Source organism: Oryza sativa, chromosome 6 (genome assembly GCF_034140825.1).
Source record: "Oryza sativa Japonica Group chromosome 6, ASM3414082v1".
Taxonomy (NCBI): domain Eukaryota; kingdom Viridiplantae; phylum Streptophyta; class Magnoliopsida; order Poales; family Poaceae; genus Oryza; species Oryza sativa.
Window position 1 is genome coordinate 27,799,303 of NC_089040.1, and position 25,935 is coordinate 27,825,237.

The window sequence follows — 25,935 nt, forward strand, 5'->3', positions numbered from 1 at the left end:
TTAGGCTTAAAAGATTCGTCTCGTGGTTTCCATGCGAGTTATGAAATTAGTTTTTATCATTTGTGTCCAAAAATCTCTTCCGATATACGGTCAAACATCTGACGTGACATCCAAAAATTTTCTTTTCGCGAACTAAACCGGCCCTAAGGTGAAGTGACTGCATTATTATGGTGCCAAGAACGGGAGAGATAGGTCTTATTTAGTTGGGGAAAATTTTTAGGTTTGATTGTCATATCAGATATACGGACACACATTTGAAGTATTAAATGTAGTTTAATAACAAAACAAATTATAGACTTCACAAGGAAACTACGAGACGAATTTATTAAGCATAATTAATCTGTCATTACCAAATATTTTCTGTAGCATCACGTTATCAAATCATGGCGCAATTAGACTTAAAAGATTCGTCTCGCAATTTACACATAATCTGTGTAATTAGTTTTTTTTCATACATTTAATATTTCATATATGTGTCCAAACAATCAATGTGACAGCGTGAAATTTTTTGTTTTGGAATTAAACAGGGCCATGGTAGCTTCTCTCACCTGACAGCGAATCATCCTGTACAAACGGCGACGCCATGAAGGACTTGCTGAATTTGAACAGTTTAGCTGTACCCTGTGCACTAACTTTTGTTTCCTGGCAGTTGAAGGCTTCTGCTACACTTTATACCCTGTACGTACCGTTTCCTGACTGCAAGTACAACTGATTTTGCAAAAATGTCATGGAACAGAGCATTTTTGTTGTTTTCTTCTAGATAACTATGAGGCAAAATTAGATCACTTTATCTCTTATTTTTCATACATAGTCAAGTTACATTGTATACTCTCCCTGGTCACAATAAAAACATCATTTTGGGCATCGACACAGTTTACAAAATACAACTTTGACAACTACTGCTACTTTCTATGTCTACTGTAAAGCATTTGAAAGATATCATGAAAAGCAATTTCGAGGCCAATCTATATGCATGATTTCCAAATATCCAATCTAAAAACCTAAAAAAATACTATTACTTCCTAAAAATCTAAAAAAAAATACTATTACTTCCTCAGACCATGAATATTTGATATATAGTAATCAATCCATCCTAAATACATAAACAACTATATTAGATTAGACACCATCCAGTGCTATGTATATAGATAGACAATAGGAGATGTGTCCATATTTGTAGTATTGGGTGGTATCTATTTTGTATTAGATTACATATTTTGAGACAAATGAAGTACATCATTGGGAGTGTGACCAATATCTTATCATATACATATATTATTTTTTTACTAGACGTTTTCCATTTTTAAATGTACATGCTGCTGAAACATGTAAGAGGGAGTAATTTTTAGTTTCTTGCCCTTAATTTGTATATAATATTTTCACAAAGTGAGTGTAGTTCAACTATTTAATTATGTTCTTTGTGGTGGAATCAGCCCATCCAATTTAAGTACTAGAGTTGACACGGATGCTCGTATTTACGACTAGGTATTCTTTTAATGGCAGGTGACATAACTATCGACAGTGAGGTGTTTACACTGACTTCGTCAATATTAAAATATACCGGTATAGTCTTTTGGAGGTACCCATAAAGATAGGGTGTGTGTGTATGCGTTTATAGGAGTAACTGTGTGTGCGTTTATACTACCGTGTTTCTAAAAAACTTAATATTTTCAGAAGAACAAACTAGTGATATTCATTTTTTTAATAAAAATCTAAGTTGAAACATGTCAAAAACAACATTTTTACCCGAGGCCGCTACTGTTTGGCAGTAAACGGAGTAGTACTACTCTTGGTGGACATTCCGGCATATGTAGGCCGATCGGTTGACTTGTCACGTCCGTTTGGACGATGGCATTAACCGCACGGCCCGGTCGGACCCCGACCTCGCTATCCCCCACTCACGTCCTCCTCCTCCCGTCACGCTCGCGCAGCTGCTGCTACAGCTACGCGTGTAGTAAGTGACCACGTACACTCCAAACTACATGCTCAACCACGCCGCGCAGCCGACACGCTTATAAAAACCCCCCGCCCTCCTCGTTCCGCCTCGCTCTCGATCTCGATCTGAGCGAGGCGGCGACGAGGACGACAGAACGAAGATGAGTTCGTACATGGAGGCGGCGGCGGCGGCGAGGGCGGCGGAGGCGAAGACGGAGGGGCTTCTCCGGGGCGCGTGCGCGCTGCTGGCGGCGGCGGCGGCGCTGCTGGTGGGGCTCAACACGCAGACGGAGACGGTGCTGTTCATCAGGAAGAAGGCCACCGTCAAGGACGTCCAGGCCCTCTGGTACGTAAGAGTGAGCTACTGCGTGTGTACGTGTATTGCTCCATCTCATCAAGCGATCAGCCATGGTGATCGTGAGCGGCGCCGGCCGGTGTGCGTGTGCAGGGTGTTGGCGATGGCGGCGGCGGCGGCGGCCGGCTACCACCTGCTGCAGCTGCTAAGATGCTTCTACCTCAGCCGCTTCGCCGACGGCAAGCCCTGCCGGCATCGCAGGGCCATAGCCTGGCTTTGCTTCCTCCTCGACAAGGTAATTAATTAGTTAATTAACCTCTCTTAATTAGCTTAGCACTCGACATCTCTCTCCTCGGAATAAGATGAGGTTGCTATTTTGTAGTATTAAGATGTTTGCATGTTTTATTCTAGCTTGGTATTGGTTGAAAATGACCATCGATTTAAAAGAACAAAATAAAGGACGCTAAGGAGGAAGTCATGTATAATACATGAGGACTCAACAGGTTAAGCTCGAGAGATCTTACGGACCCATCGTTTCGCTAATTGGAGGAGTAAGCGAAATTGGTGAAACGGCATATTTGTAAACGAAAAATAATTTGTAAATAAAAGTTTTATGTACGTGTTCTTAGTGATATAAAAGCAAAAACTGAAAAATAAACTTCGATGAAAAAACCTCAAAATCAACTCCAAATTTAAAATCGAAAATTTAAATTTTAACTGATAAGTATAAGTAGTATAAGCGTAAAAATGAGGCTATTAGTGAGTGTCTGGTTGGTTCTCGAACTTTGCCACGCTAGATGTTAAGCACGACGGTTGTTTAGATGAGTGTTTTGTTCACTGTTGTAGCTGTGGTTTTGTCCTTTTGTTTTACTGTTTTGTTATATACTTATTTATTTGATATATCTTGTTTAAGATGTGATGAATAAATTGTTGTTAGCCATACTATTAATTTAAAAAAAAGTGTGGCAATATGGAGGAGTGAACCAAACATGCCCAAACACCTCCCACCAAGTGATCTCACTTTCCTACCTTGGATATCAATGAACATCCTCTCAAATGCTGTTAGCAACTTGCATCTAGCTAGATAATACTACATTATTGAGTTTTTTTTTCGAGATCACACAGGAGGACCGCATTTCATTAAGATGATTAAGTAACAAAAACAGCTCATTAACTGCTAGAGATCAACCACTCTAGAATAATAATAGGCCGGTGATACTTAGCTATCATGTCATTCTACTATCATAATTAAAAACATAGTACTAGTACCGTAATACCTTTTAAAATTTGGTTAACCTTTGCCTTATAGCACACGGTAGCGTAGCAGTACCGTAATTGTACTAGGAGTGTCAAGTACACTAGCTGTTGCTACAAAAATAGTACAGTAAGTACACTAGCTGTTCAGATAGAGACTACTAGTAATTATACAAGTGCAGTACAGTGATATGCTACTGCAATTCGCTACAGCTAAAAACTCTCTTTTTAAAAAAAAATCGTGCTAAATACTTTTAGATAATGGAAGCTTTATATTAGTCTCAATTAATTACATGGAGGTGGTACAATCTCTGTCAATTAGTGCTAAATATATGTCATGCACTGAGCAACTGAGCTGAGCAGAAAAATGGAAAGAGCGTTAGTTGCAACTGCATCGGTGCTTTCATTTATGCACATCAAAATCATGATCAATGATGGTTGTTCCGTGTGAAAGATGGAATTATATGCTTCCATCAATGCATTAAAAAGCCACTTTAGAAATTAGTATGGTCTAGGAGTTTCTACCAATTCCATGAAAGTCTTGCTATTGCGACTCTTACTAAAGCTGTGTGTTTAGTTCACGCCAAAATTGAAAGTTTGGTTGAAATTGAAAAGACGTGACGGAAAAGTTGTAAGTTTGTGTGTGTAGAAAAGTTTTGATGTGATGGAAAAGTTGGAAGTTTGAAGAATTATTTGGGAACTAAACACGGCGTAATAAGAAGAGAAAATACAAAGGAAAATGTTTCTTTTTGTTGAGGATTTCAGTTCAGAAAGTTCTAAAAATCATTTCTACCAAAGAGGTCAGAGTAAAAGTTGATAAAAAAGAAACACACTTTGCTTCACTAGTGATCTCTGCAACAACTAAATGGAAACCCATATTCTAATTTTGTTTTTTGCATCATTAAATGGAAACCCATATTCTTTTTTTTTTGGTTATTAAAGAGGCGGTGGTGTACTGATCATCACCAACTCTTCAATGTTGCATCTCTTGATAATAGTCGTTTGTAGGACAGAGAACATTGATTGCTCAAGGGAAACTATAGAACAACACCTTGAGATGGTCAGCTTTGCTGGGCAACAAGAGCCCTGGCCCTGTCCCTTTGGCCCTGCATAATGCTAACAAACACAGCTACAGTCATAAGCAAGAGGAAAATTAATCAGGTAGGAGTATATAACACTGTTCTAGCGTTCCTGGATATTTCACTATTATGTCCCTAATATATGGCCTAGAGAATTAATACTTCATCCGTTTTTGAATAATTGTCAGTTTTGAGTAAAAATCGATGAAATTTGGACAGTCATTTTTCAAGCGATGTGAAAAAAAAAAGTAAAGTACTTTCGATTATGTATCTAATTATACAAATTTGAAGCTAGATAAATTTGTCTGTAACGCATATGAAACCGTACTACATTGCTACTACCTCCGTTTAAGGTTATAAGACTTTCTAGCATTGCCCACATTCATATAGATGTTAATGAATCTATACACATATGTGTTTAGATTCATTAACATCTATATGAATGTGGGCAATGCTAGAAAGTCTTATATTGTGTCTAGATTCATTAACATCTATATGAATGTGGGCAATGCTAGAAAGTCTTATAACCTTAAACGGAGGAAATAGTATAAGAGAGTGCTACTTTTAGTGTAAAATACTAATTGGTTAGGAAATGTTTATTCTAAATAGAGGTAGAATTTTTTTGCCTTATTATCCTGAAGCTTCTATTGTGACGGCAGGGTTGTGCATACATAACATTCGCGACGACGGTGGCAGCGGCTCAGGCATGCGTGGTGGCACTATATGGCACGCACGCGTTGCAGTGGACTAAGCTTTGCAACATCTACACCCGCTTCTGCGAGCAGGTTGCTGGTAGCCTTGTGTGTGCCATGCTCGCTGCCGTCGGTACTGCCCTCCTCTCCGTCGTCTCCGCCCGCAACCTCTTCCGCCTCTATCCCTCCATGCTTTCACCTCCGCCGTCTTCCTTCGTGGGATAGACATTGTCCACCGCCCCTCTCCCTAGGCCTTCGTTTGTACTCTTATATTGGGCTGCATAGAAAAATTAAGCCCAACTATAGACCCAAGTAAAGCATACCTACCTTTTATTTTTCTTAACTTTTGTTAGAGTGCATTTAGGAGTAATACTTATCCACATGTAGTATATACTCCACAGAAGGTATATGTTCTTGTACCTCTCTCTCAAAAAAGTGTATCCATAGGTAATGTGCTTTGCTTCCTCTCTCTCTCATAAGAACAATAGTAGAGAAGATGGTTGTAAGGTAATTAAGGACCAACCTTTGTGGCATGTTTCAGTGCAGAAGTGATAATGTTACACACTGAAATTGTTGTGGATAACAGAACTAAGTTCAGTTCAGTTACCACCAGAGGTAAAGAAATGGTTGATTTAATTTGCTTCGGTGCCTCGTGATGCTGTCGTCGTGAATTGTTTTTGACATGAGCCCATCAGCAGCCGTCCAAAACTGGGGGCTATTTGATTTTTTTCTCTTTTTGTTGGAATCACGCTGAGTTCCGTACCAATAGTTCCCAACTCCGGGGTGGCTAATGGGCGCGCACGCGCCAACTGCGCCCCCCCCCCCCCCTCACCCTCCTGAGCGATTTTTTTTCTTTTTCTTTGTTGGTGATTTTTCTTTTTTTTTCTTTTCCCTTTTACGTTTTTTCTGATTATTTTTTTAATCTTCAACACACGTGTTTTCAAATGTTTTGATTTGAAAATTTTCAAATCTCGAGTTGGAAGTTTTGAAATCTCGAGTTGAAAGTTTTTAAATCTGAGTTGGAAGTTTTCAAATCTGAGTTGGAAGTTTTTAAATTTGAGTTGAAAGTTTTCAAATTCTGAGTTGAAAGTTTTCAAATTCTGAATTGAAAGTTTTCAAATTTGAGTTGAAATTTTTCAATTCTGGATTGAAAGTTTTTCAAATTTAAGATGAAAAGATAAAAGTTTTTATAATTTGACTTCAAAAATTTCAAATTTTGAGTTAAAATTTTTCAAATCTGGGTTAAAAGTTTTCAAAATTTGACTCCATGTATAAATTTCTTTTCAATCTTTTCAATCTGTTAAACAAAAGCTATTCACAAAAAATCTAACATTAATTGTCGTTATTATCTCTAATTAACAGGATCAGTTAGTACGTCTCACCGAGAAAAAATCCCGCTGCGTGCGCGTTGGCAGCGCATACGTGCGAGCTAGCTTTTGCCTCCTAACTCACCTTATCTTTTTTCGCGCGCACGCTTTTAAAACCGCGTCACAGGTTTCTATATAAAAAGTTTTTTAAAAACATCATATTAATCTATTTTTTAAAAAAATAGTTAATACTGCGCTAATGGATTGCTCGGAGGGAATGAGTTCCCAACCAACCAGGAGAACGAATGGCAGCGACCAAGAAGAACAACACAGGGTGTTATTTGAAAAATGTTTGGATCGCTACCAAGAAAACAGGGTGCTATTTGTAAAACTCCAGCATTTGCTCTCTATTAACCGTTGGATAGACAAGCGTGCGGCTGTGATTTTCCCGACCTTCTCTCGTGTTTTTTTTTCGTGTTCCCCTCCTTATCTCCGACTCCCCACCCCCCCCCCCCCGGGCGGCGGCGGAGCTCCGGCGAGCCGAGGGATCCGGGAAATTCGTCGATCCGGCACCGTGCCGGGGAGGTTAGGTAGTCGGGGATGGCGGAGATTGGAGAACGGCGGCGGCTACGGCGGCCGCTCGCTCGGAGAGTCCGCCATGGTTCCGCTGGCGCGTTGATCCCCCGGCAGCTCGGCACTAAGAATGGTCGCCACGGACGCGCGCGCCATGTCCTCCCCGGCGCCATGGGCTCTGCATCGGTGGCTATGACTATGTCAAAGGTGGTGTGTTCTTAGCTGCTGCTCTTCATAGGTTCAGAAACTTCAGAGAGCAGCTGTTTTCCTTTTCCCCCCATTTTGTTTGGTCAGTGCTGCATTCATGGATCGCTGCATGTGTTTCTCTATGCGTTTGCGTTTCTCTGAACATTTTGAGAAGGTTGTTTATGCAGGATTTGAAGGGTAGCTGCACGTATTAGTTGGATCTTAGTGCGTATGTTGCTCTGCTGGGATTGATCCATTTTTTCAGTCCATTCCATCAATTGGTGGAGTGCAGTTCAGGTAGTACTCCCAACTTGTCTAGCATCTCATTTGTCCTAGTGAAACTATGATATCGCAATCACAATGATGCAATATGTAAATTTGTTTCTTGATGCTCTGCTTTCTGATGCTACTTTCTGAGGTGGCTGCTTCATCAAACAGGGTGTTGGGTATGCTGTTCCTTTTCCTGTTTTAACCATGCTGTTCTTTTAAAATTCATCCCTTTTGGTTAGCATGATTGGTATGTGCATGAAAACTTATCAAGTCTTTAGTGCACTTGTATTTGATGATAAAAATTCCTGCACGAAGGCAAGCAAAATATGATCTCATTCAACACTAACAGTCCAAACAAGTCTAATTTCTGTCATAAGTCAGAACATTTTAGTTCTCACATAATGTCCAGGTTCCAGTAAGCAGTAAGAACACGTGCAATTTGAATTACAAATGAAGAGAATATTTTAATTGAAACGTGGTATACATTATAATCAGCCTTGTTGTCAAAATTCAAAAAGAAAAAAAAAAGGTATCTATACATGACACGGTACACATAACGGGCATACAAACAAAGTATAACTTAGCCATCTAAAAGAATTGAACCATATGGCCCTTCTATACGTATTTCTGCCATTTCATAAAGAATATTACATGATTTTTGAAACTGGTGTATAAAGAGGAAAAAATATTATCAGATTTAGCTTTTCAACTGTGTATTATCATTGGTAGGGATGCCGGCTGCAAGCTTTGCTCTGAGGTCCTTCCTGAGAATCTTGCCAGAAGGACTCTTCGGAATTGAATCCGCGAAGAAAACTTTGTTGAGCCTCTTGTAGAAAACAACCTGTGATGTTGTTCAAAACAATCTGGATTATGATGCTTATAACGGTGAAACATTGGTATATGGACCAATCCAATTATTTCTATGCTTCTGCATGATGTATGATTTAGCTTTAACTTGTTAGAGAGTACTGTTTTCTAAGCATAAATGAATATATGATGGCTTCTATAGACTAGTGATTACTTGTATGTGAACCATAAAGCGGTAGATGGAGAGATTGATAAACTAAGCATTACCTCCTTTGCCACAAATTGCTTGATCTCATTCTCGCTGATTGCAGATCCTTCAATCCGTACAATGAATGCAACCGGCACTTCACCCGCAATTTCGTCTATCATCCTGCAAGAATTCAATAAGAATTTAGTCCTCTGATGTGATGGAACATGCTGACCTTCTGTTCATCTAAGCATGGATCAACTTACGGTACAACGGCAGCATCCTTGATATCAGGGTGTGTGATGAGAAGAGCTTCAAGTTCCGCAGGAGGTACTTGGAACCCCTTGTATTTTATTATTTCCTTGAGCCGGTCAACAATGAAAATCTCGTCGTCGTCGTCAACATAACCAATGTCTCCTGTGTGCAGCCAACCGCCCTTGTCGATGGTGTTCTTCGTGGACTCCGGGTCATTCAGATAACCTGCAAATCACAGGCACGATCACTGGCATGAAATGGCTGCATTCAGAGTTTCAGACATTCATGTGCACTTGTTCACTCGTATAAGCCAGAGCATATACCAGTGCAGTCTCCATTACAGTTTTCAGTAAGATAAAAAAAAAAGAGTCTAAGTAGATAAATTTTTCGATGGAAACACTACTGTGTGTTAGCGATGGTCAACTTCAGGTTTAAAATTTGATAGCCATATGCTAACCTGTTGATAAGGTCGCAAACTAGACTAACCACCATGAACTATTTCCGGGCATTTATCTTGCCATGAATTGTTGGATAATTCTTAGAAATATCTCTCCTCAGGTCACATTCAGACAGCTGGCGCCGAAAGCACCATAGTATTCATCTCCTAGTGCTTCGCTATACTAGTCTATTCATAATCGTAATGTAGATTATTTATAGCTTTGAAATAGGACAGATATCTTTTCCAAAAAAATTTGAAGGACAAACCAGCACTTCCTCCATTGAAAGGACAAAAGGGAGCCATTTCAATGTGCAAAGAAGAGATGTTGAAATAAATGAACAGAAATGATAACTGTGGAGATTCCTACCCAAGTGGTAAAGTGCACATGGGTAGTGAGTATAGAACAGCCTGTAGCCATGATATAGATTCAATGCATACCGCTGACGCGGAGGAACACAATTCGCTAACGGAAAAATAATTAGTGTCCAGTTGCATAGTGGCTCTAAAAAACTGATAGTGTTGTACTCCGTATCAATTAAACTTGTCAAAAATGAAAAGTTTTTCCTTTTCCTTTTGTTGTGTTAATCGTTTTTTTCCAAATAGAAAATAATGGTACATCCAACTTAAGCTAATGAGGAGTTTGAGGACTACATGGAAATACAGTGTTCTGGATTGGAGTACTAGTGTAAGCTGAGACTTTCGTAGATCCCTTTGGAAAATGCTCTCACATGGGCAGCTTGAATGTGTGATTAATCAATAAATGCAAGCTATGAAGGATGGATGGACCATCTAGAATATGCCAACCTCGATTCTCTGTTAACTCATGGTCGCACTTCTGGAATTCCTATTGAATATGGTTGCACGCAATCAGAGATCTGAACTTACTCCCCCCACAAAGATCCGAAATCACAGATAAGAGTAGCTTTCTGATCCAAAATTTGGATCGTGTGCCAGAGTTCAGTTTAGTATGGTGACACTTGAAGTTTTTATTTGTCTAGTATTTCTACTCCTAGCACTGTAAAGTGTAAACATGGTTGACTGCCATATATCGGAGAGTAGAAACTTGTTTGTGCAGGGCGCACTATTGGTAACAGCTGAGAGGTACAGCTTTCGATTACTAAAGAAATATAAATAGCAACTAGGAAATTTTTCAGCACCCAAGGATGGATATGTGCCACAAATTGCCTTTTAATCTAGTACTAGTATATTACTAGATCTACCATATTAGAATCATATAATATTGTTACACCTTGCATACATACGTCCAAGCAGGTAGCAACCTTTGACTATGACATAAGCAGGTCAGGATAGGTGCTCACCCTTTCTCCACACAAGCAATCAAGAGATAGGCTCAGGAAGGTGAGAACCAGACAAGGTTGCTATGTGGTTCCAAGTTAGGTGTAATAGTGATAGCATTGGTCAAGATGTGTTGCAGGATAACGGTAGCTTCTTGCCATCTCAATCTCATCAAAAGGGTTAAGAGTTCCCTTGCTGATTCAGCTTCTACTTGCGAACATTGTAGTGGTTGCCTGCATGATGAGAGCTGTCCCGCGAACTGAGGATGATTTGCTACCAACGTGCCTGCATATCAGCTGGATACCAACAACCATGTGCTTTGCTAGCTCCCGCTTGCTAATCGTGTCTTGGAAGGGAATACGTGGTAGTAGTTAGGATGTAGGAGGAGGAGCAACCAAACTGCATTCAACTACAGCAACAGAGGGCGGCTTTGCGAAAGGGAGAAAAAAAATTGGTGGCAACTACTACATGAAACGTTAGATTAGTCTATTCTTTGCTACAGAAACTAAGGTAGAGCCACTGTAACAGTACAGTTCCAACAGAAAAGGACACATGTACTGATGACAAGGCGTTCCTATTCTCAAAGTACTGGAGAATATGCAATTCCAGGAAGTTAAACGATGTCTATGAACAGTTATTTGGGAGAAAAGAGACCAATAATTGTGTGATGGAATCATGGAATTGGAACCAGACTATATAAAGAAAACGATATTTCGATGCTACCTAGGCCTATAAGCAAAGGCAAAGAAATTTTTATTGGTCACGACTAGTGAACAAGGTTCATCGCATTAGAGCAAGTTTAATAGTATAGCCTACTGCTAGCTCCAATTCATCTATAGCCAATCTAATAGCCAATTCATACAATAATTGCTTACTATACTATTAATATATGGTCCCACCTGTCATTCACACATTGCGTCTTGGAATCTGTGCTGCAGCTGGCTACAGATCTATAGCCCGCTGCTCTTCTCTCATCTTTTATTTCATTAAAATATATTTATAGCTGGCTAATAGTCTGCTATTGTACCTGCTCGTTCCTATCCTATAAGTAATTAAGCCAAAAAAAAGGTGTGATAATGATGTCATCAGGTCATAACACTACAAACCTAAACCCACACTCTTAGGTGACTGACTTAATTAACGGCTAGTGACGCTCCAAAGCAACGGCCCTGAATTAAGTAGTAGTACACGCACTAGCGTGCCCATAAACACGGGGAAGATGATGAATGATTGATTTCGCCGAGATGATACCAATGATTATATGAAGAGGAAAAAAAGAAAGTGATATACTACCTTTCATGATTTGTTCTCCCCGGATGCAAATCTCCCCGGACTGGTTCCGGCCAAGGGTGGCGCCGGTGTCAGGGTCAACGATCTTCAGCTCCGCGTTTCTGACGACTGTCCCGCACGAGCCGGACTTGACCTCGAATGGCTCCTTTGCGAAGGCCAGACACATGGCCAGCACAGGTCCAGCCTCAGTCATCCCATACCCCTGTCAGAAAAAGAAAAAAAAACGAAATGCAGTGAATTTCTCAGCGATTCAGTCACTTAAGGATCAGAAATTTCACATCAGTGTCAGTGTCACCCACGGTGCATTGTGAACATTGCAGTGAGGTGAAACATCACACACAAACGAACACAACGGGTGGGGCGCACTGCACAGCACAGCCATCAGGTGTGGGGGCTTGTCCACCCAGAGATCTCAACAAAAGGTAGTTAACCGAAATGCTTTCTTAAGGAGACAGCAACCGAAATCATGGAGTTGGCGTGTGCTTCCGACCTTTCACCACACTTGTCCTGGCCGGCGATCGAGCGCCCGTGGAACGCGAACACACACACACCCCACCTACAGGCCTCGATGCGTAAAGGGGGTCGCCCATTTCGCTTCCAATCTGTTGAGACGTCGCCTTACCACACACCCCAAGTAACCAGCCGGCCACTAACGATTCTCCTCTGCCTTTCGCGCCACAAAAGGAGCCAAAAGCTTCGACGCACTACCACCCACCTACTGCTCATCAAAATTTCTCTCAATAATATGCAATCCTAAGCTCTAGTAGCATGTATAGCAACCACTGGATTCCATCCAAGATTCCATATATCGCCTTGTACCAACAGGTACTGTACTGCCGACGCGCATTGCATCGCATATTTGCATGGCATTCACAACTGAAAGCGGCATGAGATATAATCTTATCTTTTCGCCAATACTTATACTTATGTGTTAAAATTTAAATTTTAAAAACTTAATTTTAAAGTTAATTTTGTGGGTTTTTTTTATCATAGTTTACTTGGTTTTGAGTAACTAAGGATACGTATATCAAAGTTCTACTCACATATTATTTCTTGTGTGTTAATAAGAGAGACAAATAAGCATACGCTATAATTTAGGAATTGGGGAAGGGAATTGAATGGATCAGTGTGTGAAGGGCATATTAGTTTGAGCGGATCACCTGTCCCAGGACGGCGTTGGGGATCTTGGCCATGAAGGCGTCCTGGAGGTCCTTCCCCATGGGGGCGGCGCCGGACATAACCATGCGGATGGAGGCGAGGTCGTCGGCGGTGACGCGGGGGCTCTTGGCGATCTCCACCACGATGGGCGGCACGAACGGCGCGACGGTGACGCCGTGCCTCCGCGTCAGGTCCACCAGCGCGCCCAGGTCGAACTTGCGCATGATCACGATCGCCGACCCGGCTCGCAGCCCCGCCAGCAGCACGGAGTTGAGCGAGTAGATGTGGAACAGCGGCAGCAAGCACAGCACCACGTCCTCCCTCCTGAAGTACAGGTTCGGGTTCTCCCCGTCCACCTGCACCAAATTTCACAATTTTCAACATTATTAGTACTAGTAAGTTACTCTCTAGTAGGTTGAAAAAAAAAAGAGATTATTTTACTATCATTTAGATCAAGCAAGAATTTAACTATCTCTCATGTAACCACCAATAAGCATTAAGATGGTTGTTTGAGTTTTGATAAAAAATAATTTAGCACATAAAAACTACAAATATAACTATATTTCTTTCAAAAAATAATAAAAAAAAGAAACGAAATATTCTTAACATTTTCCGATGCATGTATTAACGGACAGCGCCATCCAGTCACCGGCACGAATCTTGACGCAGCTGGGGATATGTGGCTGACAGGTGGGACCATGTGTGGGACCCATGTGGCTGACAGGGGGTTTGATGAGGAGGAGTGAATTGAATGATCACTCGCTTGGCGCCGACAAAAAAGACGAGATAAAAAAAAGGGGAAATCCCAAGCTGGAAAGGGGAGACGCCACTCCGAAGCGCAGAAAGTGAGAGAAATCCCCGGAAAATTCGACGCCGCGGAAGAAAAATTGGTTAACAATGGCGAAGCAGCAGCTAGAGCTCACCTGCTGCGCGACGCTGGTGACGAGGCTGCGGTGGGTGAGCATGACGCCCTTGGGCAAGCCGGTGGTGCCGGAGGAGTAAGGGAGGGCGACGACGTCGTCGGGGTGGACCTCCTCGTCGGCGTCGAGCGGCTCGATGGACGCGTCCAGCATCGCCTCCCCGAACCCGACGCAGCCGTCGAAGTCCCCGTCGACGGCGACCACGGGGATGCCGCGGTCGGCGGCGAACCCGCGCACCTTCTCCACCGCGCACGCCTCGGTCACGATCACCCTGGCGCCCGCCGCCGACGCCTGGCGGTGGATCTCGTGCGGGGTGTAGAACGGGTTGGCGGTGGTGGTGGCCGCGCCCAGCCTGGCGGCGCCGAGGAAGGTGAAGGCGAACTCGGGGCAGTTGCGGAGGAGGCTCATCACCACGTCGCCCTTCCCCACCCCGAGCCGCCGCAGCCCCGCCGCCGCGCGCCGGGAGAGCTCCTCCACCTCGCCGTAGCTGTACACCGCCCCGGTCTGCCCGTCGATGAGGCAGGGGCGGGCGGCCACCTCCGGAAGCTTCTCGAAGCAGTAGGCCTGCAGGGTGAGGTGGCTGGGGATCTCGATGTCGGGGAGCTTGGACCGGAACACCACCGTCTCCTCCTCCTGCGCCGCCTCCGCCGCCGCCGCCATGGACCCCATCGATTCCCCCCACGCGCAGTCAGATCGGAGCTCACCGGAGCAGAAGGCGAAATGGGGATCGGAGAGATGTGTCGAGCTCTTCCGCTCTTGACTGATGAGAGGAAGAGAGAGGAATTGGGGGCAGGCGAAGCGTTTGTTAATATACCGCCGCGGCGGCGACGAGGGGTTGGTGGGGGACAGGTCCGTGTGGATGACAGGTGGGGCCCACGTGGCGGTGCGCGGGTCGGGTTTGGTGAGACTTGGTCGTGCAGTGGAGACGGAGTGAACCGGTGGGTTGACTGCGACGGGAAGTGCCACGTCAGCGCGTTTATGTTGTCTTCAATTTTCATTGCACTTCGTATTTACTCCCTCCATTAAAAAAAAATCTAATAAATGGGACATTTTCTAGACAGGAGTATATCCAGATACGCTGAACTAGAAAACGTCTAATCCAATACTAAGTTAAGTTCTTTTTTAGACGGAGACAGTACTACGGAGTAGTTTTCAAAAAATGATGCTTAATTTTTAGACATGCTCTTACATAATTATGACTACATTCGTCCTATATAAATTGTATTTCTAGGTTGTTTATCATATATTAAGGTTTAAGAAAAAAAAACTATAATGTCCCTTATTAAATGGTGTATAAGTAAAAACGGAAGGGTAATTGAGGGTAAAATAGGGAGAAATTTAAATAAGAAGTGATTAATAAGACCATTAGTATTCTATTGTGACAATTATTTTCAAACAAATGCAAATCCTAAAAATATAATTATTATGGAACAGAGATAATATTTTAGAGAAATTTCCCGTTTCTCTAAAATCTCTTATTATTATTTTTTACTTGGACAAGTACTGATAGCTTCTGGTCGTAATTAATGTGGATAGCGTAGAGTCGTGCGTGTGAGCTGGGGTGACGACTGGATTGAGTGAGTCGATGGATCGGAGTTCTCATTCAGGGGTTTGGTTTGGTATTGATTGGCCTTTCGAGCGTGACGACGACGGTTTCGTCGGCGCGCGTGAATTCCTCCGTCTCCAACATCGTCTGCGTATGCTCGGCTTTGGCCACGTCCACGTAAAAAGCGTGTGCGGCGAGACAAATGACGGGATATGATGAATGTATATGCAGCTAGTAGTAACAAGCGCGCAGCGGTTTTTTTTTTAAAAAAAAAATCTAGGTTCTAGTACTATCTCCATCTCTAGAATATTCTTTTTCTTCTTTTGTTCATCATAAAATAAGTTTGTTTTTAAAAATCATTGCATCGAAGTTTGTGTAATAAAATAATAAATGCATTAAGGATAGATAAAGTAAAAAATAATTACATTAAGATTTAATAAAGCGTGGGTATTTTAGTTATTTCGGTTTTTATTATCTTATTATCATGTGTGGTATAGATGAAACATTAATTAACAAGGTAATACGAAGTACTACCTTCGTCCCAGAATATAAGAATTTAGGATTGAATAAAAAATTTCTTAATACTGTGAATCATGATGCGCTTATATTTTGGAATGGAGGAGTAGGTTGGTTAACAAAAATCAGGCAGGTGGTCGTCTGTTGTTCGAAATGTCTGATCACCTATCCCCATGATCGTTTTCCTACCAAATTGATAAATTCACCTACTCCAATCAGTGAACGTGGGGCAGAGACTGATTCGTTGACATTGTGACAGTACTATTGACTGCACACTTCGCCGTCTAGGATGAACAAGAAGAATCTCAATGGTGCGAGCTGAAGCTTTATATCGATAAAAAGCCGAAAATGGTAGACCGGTTCGGTGGCACAACTCCAGCAAACCAGCTGCAGGCTGCAATGCAACGAAGCCGTTGGGCCACCATTCCACTAACCGACCAACGCACCCAACTGCCAAAGGAATAAGTTCACTTTGCTCCCTTCTCCTGACGTCCTTGAACCATAATACCAGATCTAACATGTTCTTCAACATGCAATATCGGAGTACCTTAGGTCCAGAGGTAGCATTGTACCTAGTTTCGACTGACATAACGAGTTGACTACGACCAACCCAGACAAGTTAGTGTGGAACCCATGCAGGACCCACATGTCAAGGCCCTTCACTCTCTCTCTTACGTGACCCGACGGAGACACCATGAGCTCCCTCGTGTGCATCTGCATTACCATGTCCACGACAAATCGCGGTGAGTGTGTGATGGAGGGGCCGTCGGAGAGAATGAAAATGCGCAAGCTCAGGAAAAGGGAGAGGAGAGAGACAACCCGCTTACATGTGGGCCCCATATTTCTTTTTAATCATTTTCTTCTAATGACTAGGATGCCATATAAGCCGAAAGCAACCATCCACACTGTCTCAGGGTCTTATTTAACCTGGTTTTACAATATGAGAGTTAAAGATTTTTAGTATTGCAGTTCAGGGAAGTGATTTGAACTTGACGTAAAACTGAAGGACGTAAAGTGGACTTATTCCATCACGAAGCCTCCGGCAAAGCCCAGCGATCGGCAGGCCCTCACGGCGGGGAATAAGTTCACCGGAGGTCTCTTAATTTAACAACGAGATTTTTTAAGGCCCCTTAACCACAGAACCATAAATCTTCACCCCTAAACTATACAAAACCGTTCATCGGAGGTCCCTCGGCAGTATTTTTGCCCGGTTTTACTGATGTGGCATTCTAGTCAGCAATTTTTTTTAAAAAAAGTACTTGGGCCCACATGTCAGCTGCATATTCTCTTTTCTCTTCTCTTCTTCGGAGAGGTGGGCAAATGCGGGTGCGGCGACCGGCGGGGGTGCGGGCGTGGCGGGGCGTGGGGAAGAAGCGGGAGAGGAGGAGAGGAGGCGGGCGCGGCAGGCGGCGGGCGGCGCGGAGCGAGCTGCGAGTTGCCACTTAGGTCGAGCTTGAGTAGCTGCGTGAGGTCGCCAATCGGCCAATGGCGGATGGAACCACGACGGAGCTCAACATCACGCCGACGAACATGTTGCCGTCGAGGAATATCTCAGCCAAGGCGTTGCAGTTGGTTAGGTTGTCCAAGAACTCCCAGGTGCCGCCGTCATCGGTCGGCGTACGGCTCCTCTCATCGTCTCCCGCGCCCGCGCGGATGCTCTCTGTGGCAGCGTCCGACGCCCTCGTCGAGATCAAGCCAGGCAAGATAAGCATGGTCTCCGGCATCCCCAAGGAGCACCTCCGCCGCAAGGTGCTTCTTTGGACTTACTCTGATTTATGTAGTGTCGATAGATTCGCTAGCCCTCATAGATCCGTGTGGGAATCGCTCGAGATGTCCAGGTTTGGTGGGTTCTTTTGGTTGTTACTCGGGTTAGGGATAGAGCCTGGAGGTGTTGGGTCGTGAACTCGTGGTACAGACTACAGTGCTATCGCTAGTTGATGTTCGAATCGTGGAGTAGATAGAAATGCGAATTCGGTGATGAAGTTTTACACTTGTATGGTTTGAACTGCGTCTAGAACTTGGGAGGAATGTGCTGGTCCGTGCGCGCCCACGTCGATCGGCTGGGAGCTCGCTGTGGAACACGTTGTTCGCGAGTGCGAGGCCTCGCAACGACGTCATGTTGAAGAAACTCGGCGGGATCTCTCCGATGAGGCTGTTCTACGACAAGGCTAACATGCGGAGCGCCAGGAGGCGTGACAAGCCGTCGGGGATGGAACTTTCCAGAAGGTTCTGGTCGAACTCGAGCTGCACGATCTTCGTGAGGTTCGCTAGCGATGGCGGGATGTGGCCGGAGAGCGAGTTGTGGCTGAGTCGGAGCACCGTGAGATTCGGCAACGCGTCGAGCCATCGTGGAACGCCGCCGACGATCGAGGTTGTTGTTGTTGAGGTACGCGACGTCGAGGGTGGTGCAATTGCGAAGCGCGTCAGGTATCTCGCCGGCGAACGCGTTGTCGCATAGGCTGAGATACCACATCCACCGGAGCCAGCCGAGGCCATCGGGGATGCTCCCGGAGAAGGCGTTGGAGGTGAGGTTGATGAGTAGCTCGAGCTGCTTGAGGTTGGCGACAGCCGGTGAGAGCTCGCCGGCGAGACGGCTCATGGACACGTCCAGCGACGTGACGCGCACCGCCGCCCGCTTCTCTCCGCGCGGCCGCGCTCGCGCCCGCCTCCACTCCGCTGCCGTGCTCGCCCTCCGCTGCTCCGCCTGCCGCCGCCTCCCTCGCTGAAGAAAAGGAGAGAGGAGAGAAAAGAGAAGAGAAGGAAAAGAAAAAGAGAAGAAAAAAAATATGTGCAGCTGACATGTAGGCTCCACGTACATTTTAAAATTTTATTTGCTGACTAGGATGCCACGTCAGCGAAACCACCCATATATACTGCTTAGGGACCTTGAGTGAACGGTTTTGTATAGTTTAGAGGTGGAGATTTCTGGTTTTGTGGTTAAGGGACCTCAAAAAATCTCGCTGTTAAGTTGAGGGACCTCCAGTGAACTTATTCCTCACGGCGGCGGCAATGCTGCCTATGAGCTGACTTGGCCCATTGAACTCTACACTCGCGGCCCATCAGGCTATTCTCTGCCTTTGGAAGCGGACTTGTGGGCCGGCCCATTAGTAGGAGGAATCCCTCAGTCGCTCCGCTTCTCCCCTCCCGTCTCCACCTCCTCCCACCCCTCTCTCCCCTCCGCTCCGGGCTCCGGCGGAGGGGGCGAGCTCCGCCGTCGGCGGCCATGGGCGCGTGGTTCCGCGTGGGGCGGATCGCCGCCGCCGCTCGAGTCCTCTGGAGAGGTCCCACGCCGGCCTCGGCCCCGTCTGAAGTGGTATCTCTCATCTAACATCCCTTACCGATGATCAGATGTCCAGTTTGGTGCTTGATCTGAGTATGCTTGTTAAGTAGTAGTAATAGAGTGAATTTCTCGGCGACGATTCGATTTCCAGTTGGGTGGTTCGGAATATAGTTCGGTTGATTTGCTTCCTGCATGTTCTGACGATGCTACAGGTAGTAACAATTTTAATGCTATTGTGCGCTTGGGCAAGTCTAGTTTAATATGTGTTTTTGTTTGGGTGGATATCTTGTGAAGTCATATTGCTAATGTAAATAGTACTTGCGCTTTGGCCTGAAGGACAAATTCTTTTGATAGGGCTTGTGATGTGATAAAAGTGTCTTTCCCTGGAGTAAACTGCTACTAGGGTGTGAATGTGTGATAGAGTTATCGTGATGATCTAGCCTAAGATAAGCCTGACAAATTTTTTTTTCTTGCAAATTGGGATAGAATGGCATCCCAGTTTGCAAGAAAAATTGAAACTGCTTTGAATTTGCTAGTTAGGGGGTGTGTCATGTTCTTTTTTTCAATTGGGTTTTACCTATTCCCTATGATTTTCTTTCAATGGTTTTACGCATTGTACGTTGGGTTGGAACTAACTTCAATACTTTGGATGTCTGACCTACATGTTCATTTTATACTTTTTCAGCGTGAGCGGCTGGCAGTGGAGACCGTCAAGCTGTTTTCTCCTGGGATGAACCAGCAAGATAGGTCCTTCTGGAGCTACCTCATTGGCTACAACTGTGGCGCCCTGATCATCCTTGGCAATGCTAATAGAGAACTTGATCAGAGGGCAAAGGCTCTTGCTGAGGAACGGGAAGCTCTTTGATGGTGGTTGCTAATGTTCTTCGATTACCCTTGCGACGGTGAAAATGTATGGTTATCACCTTTCTTTCACTGATTCGAACATGTTCTGTTTCCATGCATGGAGGACCATCCGGGTGCTTGATCTGCTCTTCCCCTCGGTGCAAAATGAAATCTGTAGTGCAAATTGATGGATTAAAATATGTGAAGTGTTAAATGCTGCCCGATTCATGTGAGATTGAATGTTACTGACTTGGTATGCGAACTTCAGGAAATCATGTCTTTTTGTGGTTCTTTTTTCATTTACTGGACATGTTAGGAAGAACAGCTGTGACCGTGCACATTATCCTATATGTTCATACTATGAATTGGTGAAGTGAAACTTAAAAACTTCCCTTCCAGTTAAGGTGATTAAGAGAGGCCCATTTTGTTGTCTCCTTGCATACAACTTGTTCTTGAATATTTTGATTCATCTTCTACTCCCTCCGTCTCCTAATATAAGGGATTTTGACATTTTATTGCATTGTTTGACCATTCGTCCTATTCAAAAAAATTAAAATTATTATTTATTTTTTTTGACTTACTTTATTATCCGAAGTACTTTAAACACAACTTTTCGTTTTTTATATTTGCATAATTTTTTTTTGAATAAGATGAGTAGTCAAAGAGCACAAGCAAATGTCAAAATCCCTTATATTAGGGGATGGAGGGAGTAGCTAACAGAGCACTTTTTTTTCCTTTTTGAGAAAATTGGAACCATGCCATTATAATTTTGCAAAATTTGAGATATGCCATCCTGACCCACATGTCATTGACTCATGTAAGTTCTACATGTCATAGAGATACCAATGGCATATCTCAAACTTTGTAAAATTATAATGGCATGGTTCCAATTTACCTTTTCTTTTCTTCTTAACCCTCTGATTTTGTTGGCTTGAATTAGATTGGATAGTTGTCTGAACCATATAGTGTAGAGAATTTAGTCTTAATGAAAACTCGGTGGGCAATATTCTGTTGATATTCAGGATTTATAACATGGATTTATGGACTGGATATGAAATATTGATTGCATCTGTAAGTCGTATGAAATTTACTCCATGAAAAATTGAACGGGCCAGAACCCGGAGCAAAGCCAAGGCTTGCCGAGCTATTCGAGCTCGGCTCGACAAGCTCGCGAGCACAATAACAATGGCAGGCTCGGACTCGGTTCCAACCTCTAAACCAGCCGAGCTTGACTCAAGCCTGCACCAAACCGAGTCAGAGCAGCTCACGCATCAAACATCTTTTCTTTTCTTTTTGGCGAAAATCCGAAACCGTATAGGACATACACTCTCTGACGTTCGTCTTCCCTTTTATATATTTCTCCATCACCTCGCAATCCAATCCAAGAGAGTTACCTTCGGAGAATTCAATCCGCGCGATTAACCCCAGTTAATTCACCAGAATTAATCACCGTCCGTTACAAAATGCAGTCGGTGGTGCGGTCAACGGCGCGGCGAGCGGCGGCGACGGCGCAGGGGTACGGGCGGCGGTCGGCGGCGATGTCGTCCGGCGGCGGCAAGGCGTCTTCTTCCGAGATGAGAAGGATAGACTACGGGTCGATCTGGCACGTCATCGCCGGCAATATTGGCCTCGGCGTCACCCTGTTCGGCCTCAAAGGACTACACGATATGCGGATGGAGGAACGGGAAGAGAAATGGAATAGGGAACGGGAAGAGCGACTCGAGGCGGCTAGGAAGGAATGGATTCAGCAAACGCAAGGCCAACGTAAGGCTATGTGCCTCCTATGCCGGTGTCCTTGCCATTTGGATTATATGGAGTGAATTTTAATGTTGAGTTGCTTCAGATGTTGTTTAATTATTAATAATGTATAATTGCCTTTGTGCGAAGGAAAACATGCACTCGCTTCGTATTACGATGTATTTAATAGGTATTGTTATATTATAGGAGAGAGATGTACTTTTCTTTCGTCTATAAATGATCAGAAACCATCGGAACTGGTAGGGGTCAAAACGGTTGGAATTAGTAGCATCTCTTCAGAAACGATGCTAGATCAACCGGTAATTGACCATATTCATCATTCAACTACTCAGTGTCGACGTTAATACGATGCAGAAATAAATTAGAAAAAACGAAATTTGTAAATAGCCAAAAACAATACCCCTTATACGGAAAAGGCGCCCAGTTGTTTGGGAATTTCCGTGACCGTTTTCACCCCTACATTCATGCATTCTCCATATCTCAGATGCAAGGGAGAGGTTGAACCATCGTCAAGTATTTAACTCTTGCTTTGCTAATTATTTTCTCCGGCGATTACAAGTCTCTACTCCACAACAACAAAAAATGGGACAAAAAAAAAGAGAACTGTTTCTTCAAATTCAACTACTACGATCATATGCGCTAAAAACGTAGGATGCACCTGTAGATTAATTATATAACGTAACCGGTAAAATAGAGCAGATTAATTAGTTAACCTACAAATAACCGAACACGCATGCCATCGTCCCCACGAGCACGCCAAGGCCTGACCACCAACTCATCACCTTCACCGCGTTGCCATGCGACGGCGCCGGCGCGGCGGCCGGCGCCTCGTCGCCGTCCTCATCGGCCGGATCCGTCAGCGGCAAACTCGGCGGGATCGGCACCATCTTTGTCGGGGCCGGCACCGGCGCCGGGGTCGGCGCGATCGCCATCGGCTTCATCCTCGGCAACGGCGGGGACGGCAGCGGCAGCGGCCCCGGCCCCGGCCGTGGCCTCGTGAGGACGCCCGGCGGCACGACGAAGTTGCTGATCTGGAGCACGGAGATGTTGTACGGCACGGCGGCGACCACCCTCTTGAGCGTGGCGTTCACCAGCGCGCCGGGCGCGGCGGAGGCGAAGACGGCGCCGCCCTTGGCCGTCGGGGTGATGGCGAGGAACCCGGTGCGGCGGCGCGCGTTCCCGGTGGTCTGGAACAGGGTGGTGGACACGGTGGGCTTCCCCGGCGGCAGCGCGGCGATCTTCGCGGCGTCGAAGTAGTCGAGCACGACGTGGACGGAGAGGAGCTCGACGAGCGCCGCCCGCGGCAGCCTGGCGCTGCGGCGGAGGAGCCAGTCCACGGCGGAGTTGTCCGGCACCAGCACGGTCACCGTGTTGCGGCTGTTGATGTCGCGGTCGACGTGCGTCTTGCTGATCAGGTAGCTGAACAGCCCGAACTCCGGGAACCGGCCGAGGATCTCCGTCACGTTGAACGACGCGCCGCCCGCCGGCGCCGGCGGCGGCGCCGCCTCCGCCGCCGCGGCGTCATCGCCGGAAGCCGGGAGGACGAGGGCGAGGAGCAGGAGCAAGGAGAGCCTGGACGCCATGGGTGGTGGGTTCGCGTGAACAGGAGGCAGATGTGCGGCGGAATTTATAGGAGAAGAGGAGAGGAGAGGAGGGGGTTGAACAGTTGGGTGAGAGGCTGGTCGCGTTCCTTTTTTGGCGCGAAAGAGATCCGGTCGCGCGCTGACCACTTCTCCCAGATCAAATGTTGACCTCTGATCGTCCGATGCGTATCCAATGGTCCAGGATGGCTTGGTAGAACGGACGGCGATTGGAGAGTGGAGTGTAAATGGGCCGCGTTGATCTGGCCCATTGGGCTTTACGCTTCATAGTTCAGAGTTGTACGGCCCAGATAAACAAGACGCATATCATTTGTGCACTATACATTATAGGAACGAATCCGATTTTCGTTCTTCAACCGCAAAACAGATACAACGGGTCCCTTAACTATCAAAACCGGTGCATATTAGGTCCCTCGGCGGTTTCGATGGCGGTTTTGGCTGACGTGGCGCCTGCGTGGCTAATTTTGACTCGGTCTCGATCTGACGTGGTATGACGTGGTGCTTACGTGGCAATTTAACCCGGGAAAATAATAAACCCCGTGGGACCCACATGTCAGTTTCACACATAAAAAATTAATAATAATGGTGGAACCCACGCTGCCCCACATGTCAGTCTAACTCACCCCTCCTCTTCTGCTTCCTCTCTCTCCTTCTCTCCTCTCTTCATCTCTCTCTTGCGCTAGGGGATGCGGCCGGCGACGACGACGGCGGCGGAAATGGAGAAGAGTGACCGCCAGGGGCATAGGTGTGACGTCGCCGGGGGCGCTTCGAGGCGGAAGTAGACTCTTACGACGTGGCCGTCGGAGGTGAGCGAGGTCGTCATGGACTCACGGGATTGGCGGTGTCATCGGCAGCGGCGGAGCAGGAGTTGTAGTTGGAGTCCTTGTCGTCGACCTCGAGTTCGTCAATGTGCTCGAGCATTACCCACCATTAGTAGTCGCCGGCGGCGGAAGGTAGCGCCGCCATCTCCTGTTGGGTTTCCATGGGCCGCAGCGAGCAGATCGATATGGGTTCCTCGTCAGTCCGGCCGGAACGGTGTTTTCTTGCCCAAAACAATGATCATTCATTCATTCATCAACCCCGTCATAACACAAGCAAATGATGATGACGAAGCAAAATATACTCCAGTCAGCTAGTACTAGTCGCTATTGCTTCTACCTTTGTATGATTAGGCACATAAATGCGGAGCGGAGTTTGTCGGCTCTGGTGCCCAAGCCGAGGCCGTGGACGAAGAGCTTCCTGCTCACGGGATCGGCCTCCGTCGCGCGCCGCACGGTCGTCATCATCACTGGGGTCGTCTTCGCAGCCGGCCGCCTCTCCCCTCTCCCGCCGGCGAGGTGGCCCCCTCACCCGCCCACGTGGACGGCCGCCTCCGAGGATGCGCGTGTGTGTCGGCCGGTCGGCGGGACATGTTCATCCCGCCGCCGAGGATGCCGAGGTCGACGTCGACGTCGTCCGCAGCCACGGCCGCGCTGCCTCCGCCGCCGGGCTGGTTCCCTTCTCTCCGTTAGTTTCCCTCCCACCAGCCGCCGCGCCGCGCCCCTTTTCCCAGCCGGACACCGTACTCTCCCCGCCGCCCGTGAACCGGAGAGAAGAGAGAGAGGAGAGGAGAGAGAGATGAAGACAGAGAAGATGGGGAAGAGGAGAATCAGAATGACCCAGCGCAAGAGAGAGACGAAGAGAGAGGAGGAGGAGAGAGAGGAAGCAGAAGAGGAGGGGTTAATTAGACTGACATGTGGGGTCCGCGTGGGTCCCACCATTATTATTATTATTGTGTGTGAAACTGACATGTGGGTCCCACGGGGTTTATTATTTTCCAGATCGAATTGCCACGTAAGCGCTACATCAGTGCCACGTCAGATCAAGATCGAGTCAAAATTAGCCACGTAGGCGCCACGTCAGCCAAAACCGCCATCGAAACCGCCGAGGGACCTAATATGCACCGGTTTTGATAGTTGAGGGACCAATTGTATCTGGTTCTGTGGTTGAAGGACGAAAATCGGATTCGTTGACAAGTTAAGGGACCTTAGATGAACTTATTCCATACATTATACATTATAGGGTGTGTTTGGTTGGGCTTTTCAACCTGCTTTTGCTTTTGCAAAAGCTAAAAGCCAACCAAAGAGCCCAAAAGCTACAGCTGCTTTTGTCAAAAGCCAGCTTTTGGTGTAGTACAAATCAAAAGCACCCTTACCCCCTGCTTTCACCTGCTTTTGGGGGAAAAAAATTACCCACCTATGCCATTAAAAAAAAAACGGTTCAATCTTTTCCCCATCTCCTCACGTCTTCTTCACGCTAGCGCCGCCCTCCCGCCCGACGCCGCCGCCGCCCCTACTCCTCCCCGCCCGGCGCCGGCGTGGCCCCTGCTCCTTCCCGTCCCTTCTCCTCCCTCGGTCTCATGCGCCACCTCGTCGATGAGATCTCGCCCGCTCTACTCGCGTCGTGCGA

General features: G+C 45.8%; 4 protein-coding genes and 1 long non-coding RNA gene across 5 annotated transcripts; 3 read left to right on the forward strand and 2 right to left on the reverse strand.

Annotated features, from left to right (window-relative positions):
• The first annotated feature begins 2,013 nt into the window (after positions 1-2,013).
• LOC4341716 (CASP-like protein 2C1) lies at positions 2,014-5,895 on the forward strand. The gene is made up of 3 exons (NM_001402921.1): positions 2,014-2,281; positions 2,384-2,525; positions 5,223-5,895. The coding sequence occupies exons 1-3, from the start codon at positions 2,097-2,099 to the stop codon at positions 5,478-5,480; spliced, it is 585 nt and encodes a 194-aa protein (NP_001389850.1). The 5' UTR covers positions 2,014-2,096; the 3' UTR covers positions 5,481-5,895.
• Positions 5,896-7,001: 1,106 nt separating this feature from the next.
• On the forward strand, positions 7,002-9,414 carry LOC112939258 (uncharacterized). Its single transcript, XR_010741906.1, has 5 exons — positions 7,002-7,342; positions 7,510-7,618; positions 8,321-8,487; positions 8,710-8,915; positions 9,013-9,414. It is a non-coding gene; the product is annotated as an uncharacterized lncRNA (long non-coding RNA).
• LOC4341718 (probable 4-coumarate--CoA ligase 4) lies at positions 8,030-14,754 on the reverse strand. Its single transcript, NM_001421674.1, has 6 exons — positions 13,947-14,754; positions 13,026-13,379; positions 11,869-12,067; positions 8,852-9,065; positions 8,666-8,768; positions 8,030-8,432 (listed from the first exon to the last, which is right to left on the reverse strand). The coding sequence occupies exons 1-6, from the start codon at positions 14,610-14,612 to the stop codon at positions 8,289-8,291; spliced, it is 1,680 nt and encodes a 559-aa protein (NP_001408603.1). The 5' UTR covers positions 14,613-14,754; the 3' UTR covers positions 8,030-8,288.
• Positions 14,755-19,137: 4,383 nt separating this feature from the next.
• On the forward strand, positions 19,138-20,515 carry LOC4341719 (uncharacterized). The gene is made up of 2 exons (XM_015787930.3): positions 19,138-19,318; positions 19,971-20,515. Exons 1-2 carry the CDS (start codon positions 19,229-19,231, stop codon positions 20,148-20,150), a joined length of 270 nt encoding a protein of 89 aa, XP_015643416.1. The 5' UTR covers positions 19,138-19,228; the 3' UTR covers positions 20,151-20,515.
• A 1,869-nt stretch (positions 20,516-22,384) lies between these two features.
• On the reverse strand, positions 22,385-23,480 carry LOC4341720 (fasciclin-like arabinogalactan protein 14). Its single transcript, XM_026026062.2, has one exon. It carries the CDS (start codon positions 23,467-23,469, stop codon positions 22,600-22,602), a length of 870 nt encoding a protein of 289 aa, XP_025881847.1. The 5' UTR covers positions 23,470-23,480; the 3' UTR covers positions 22,385-22,599.
• Between the last annotated feature and the right edge of the window lie 2,455 nt (positions 23,481-25,935).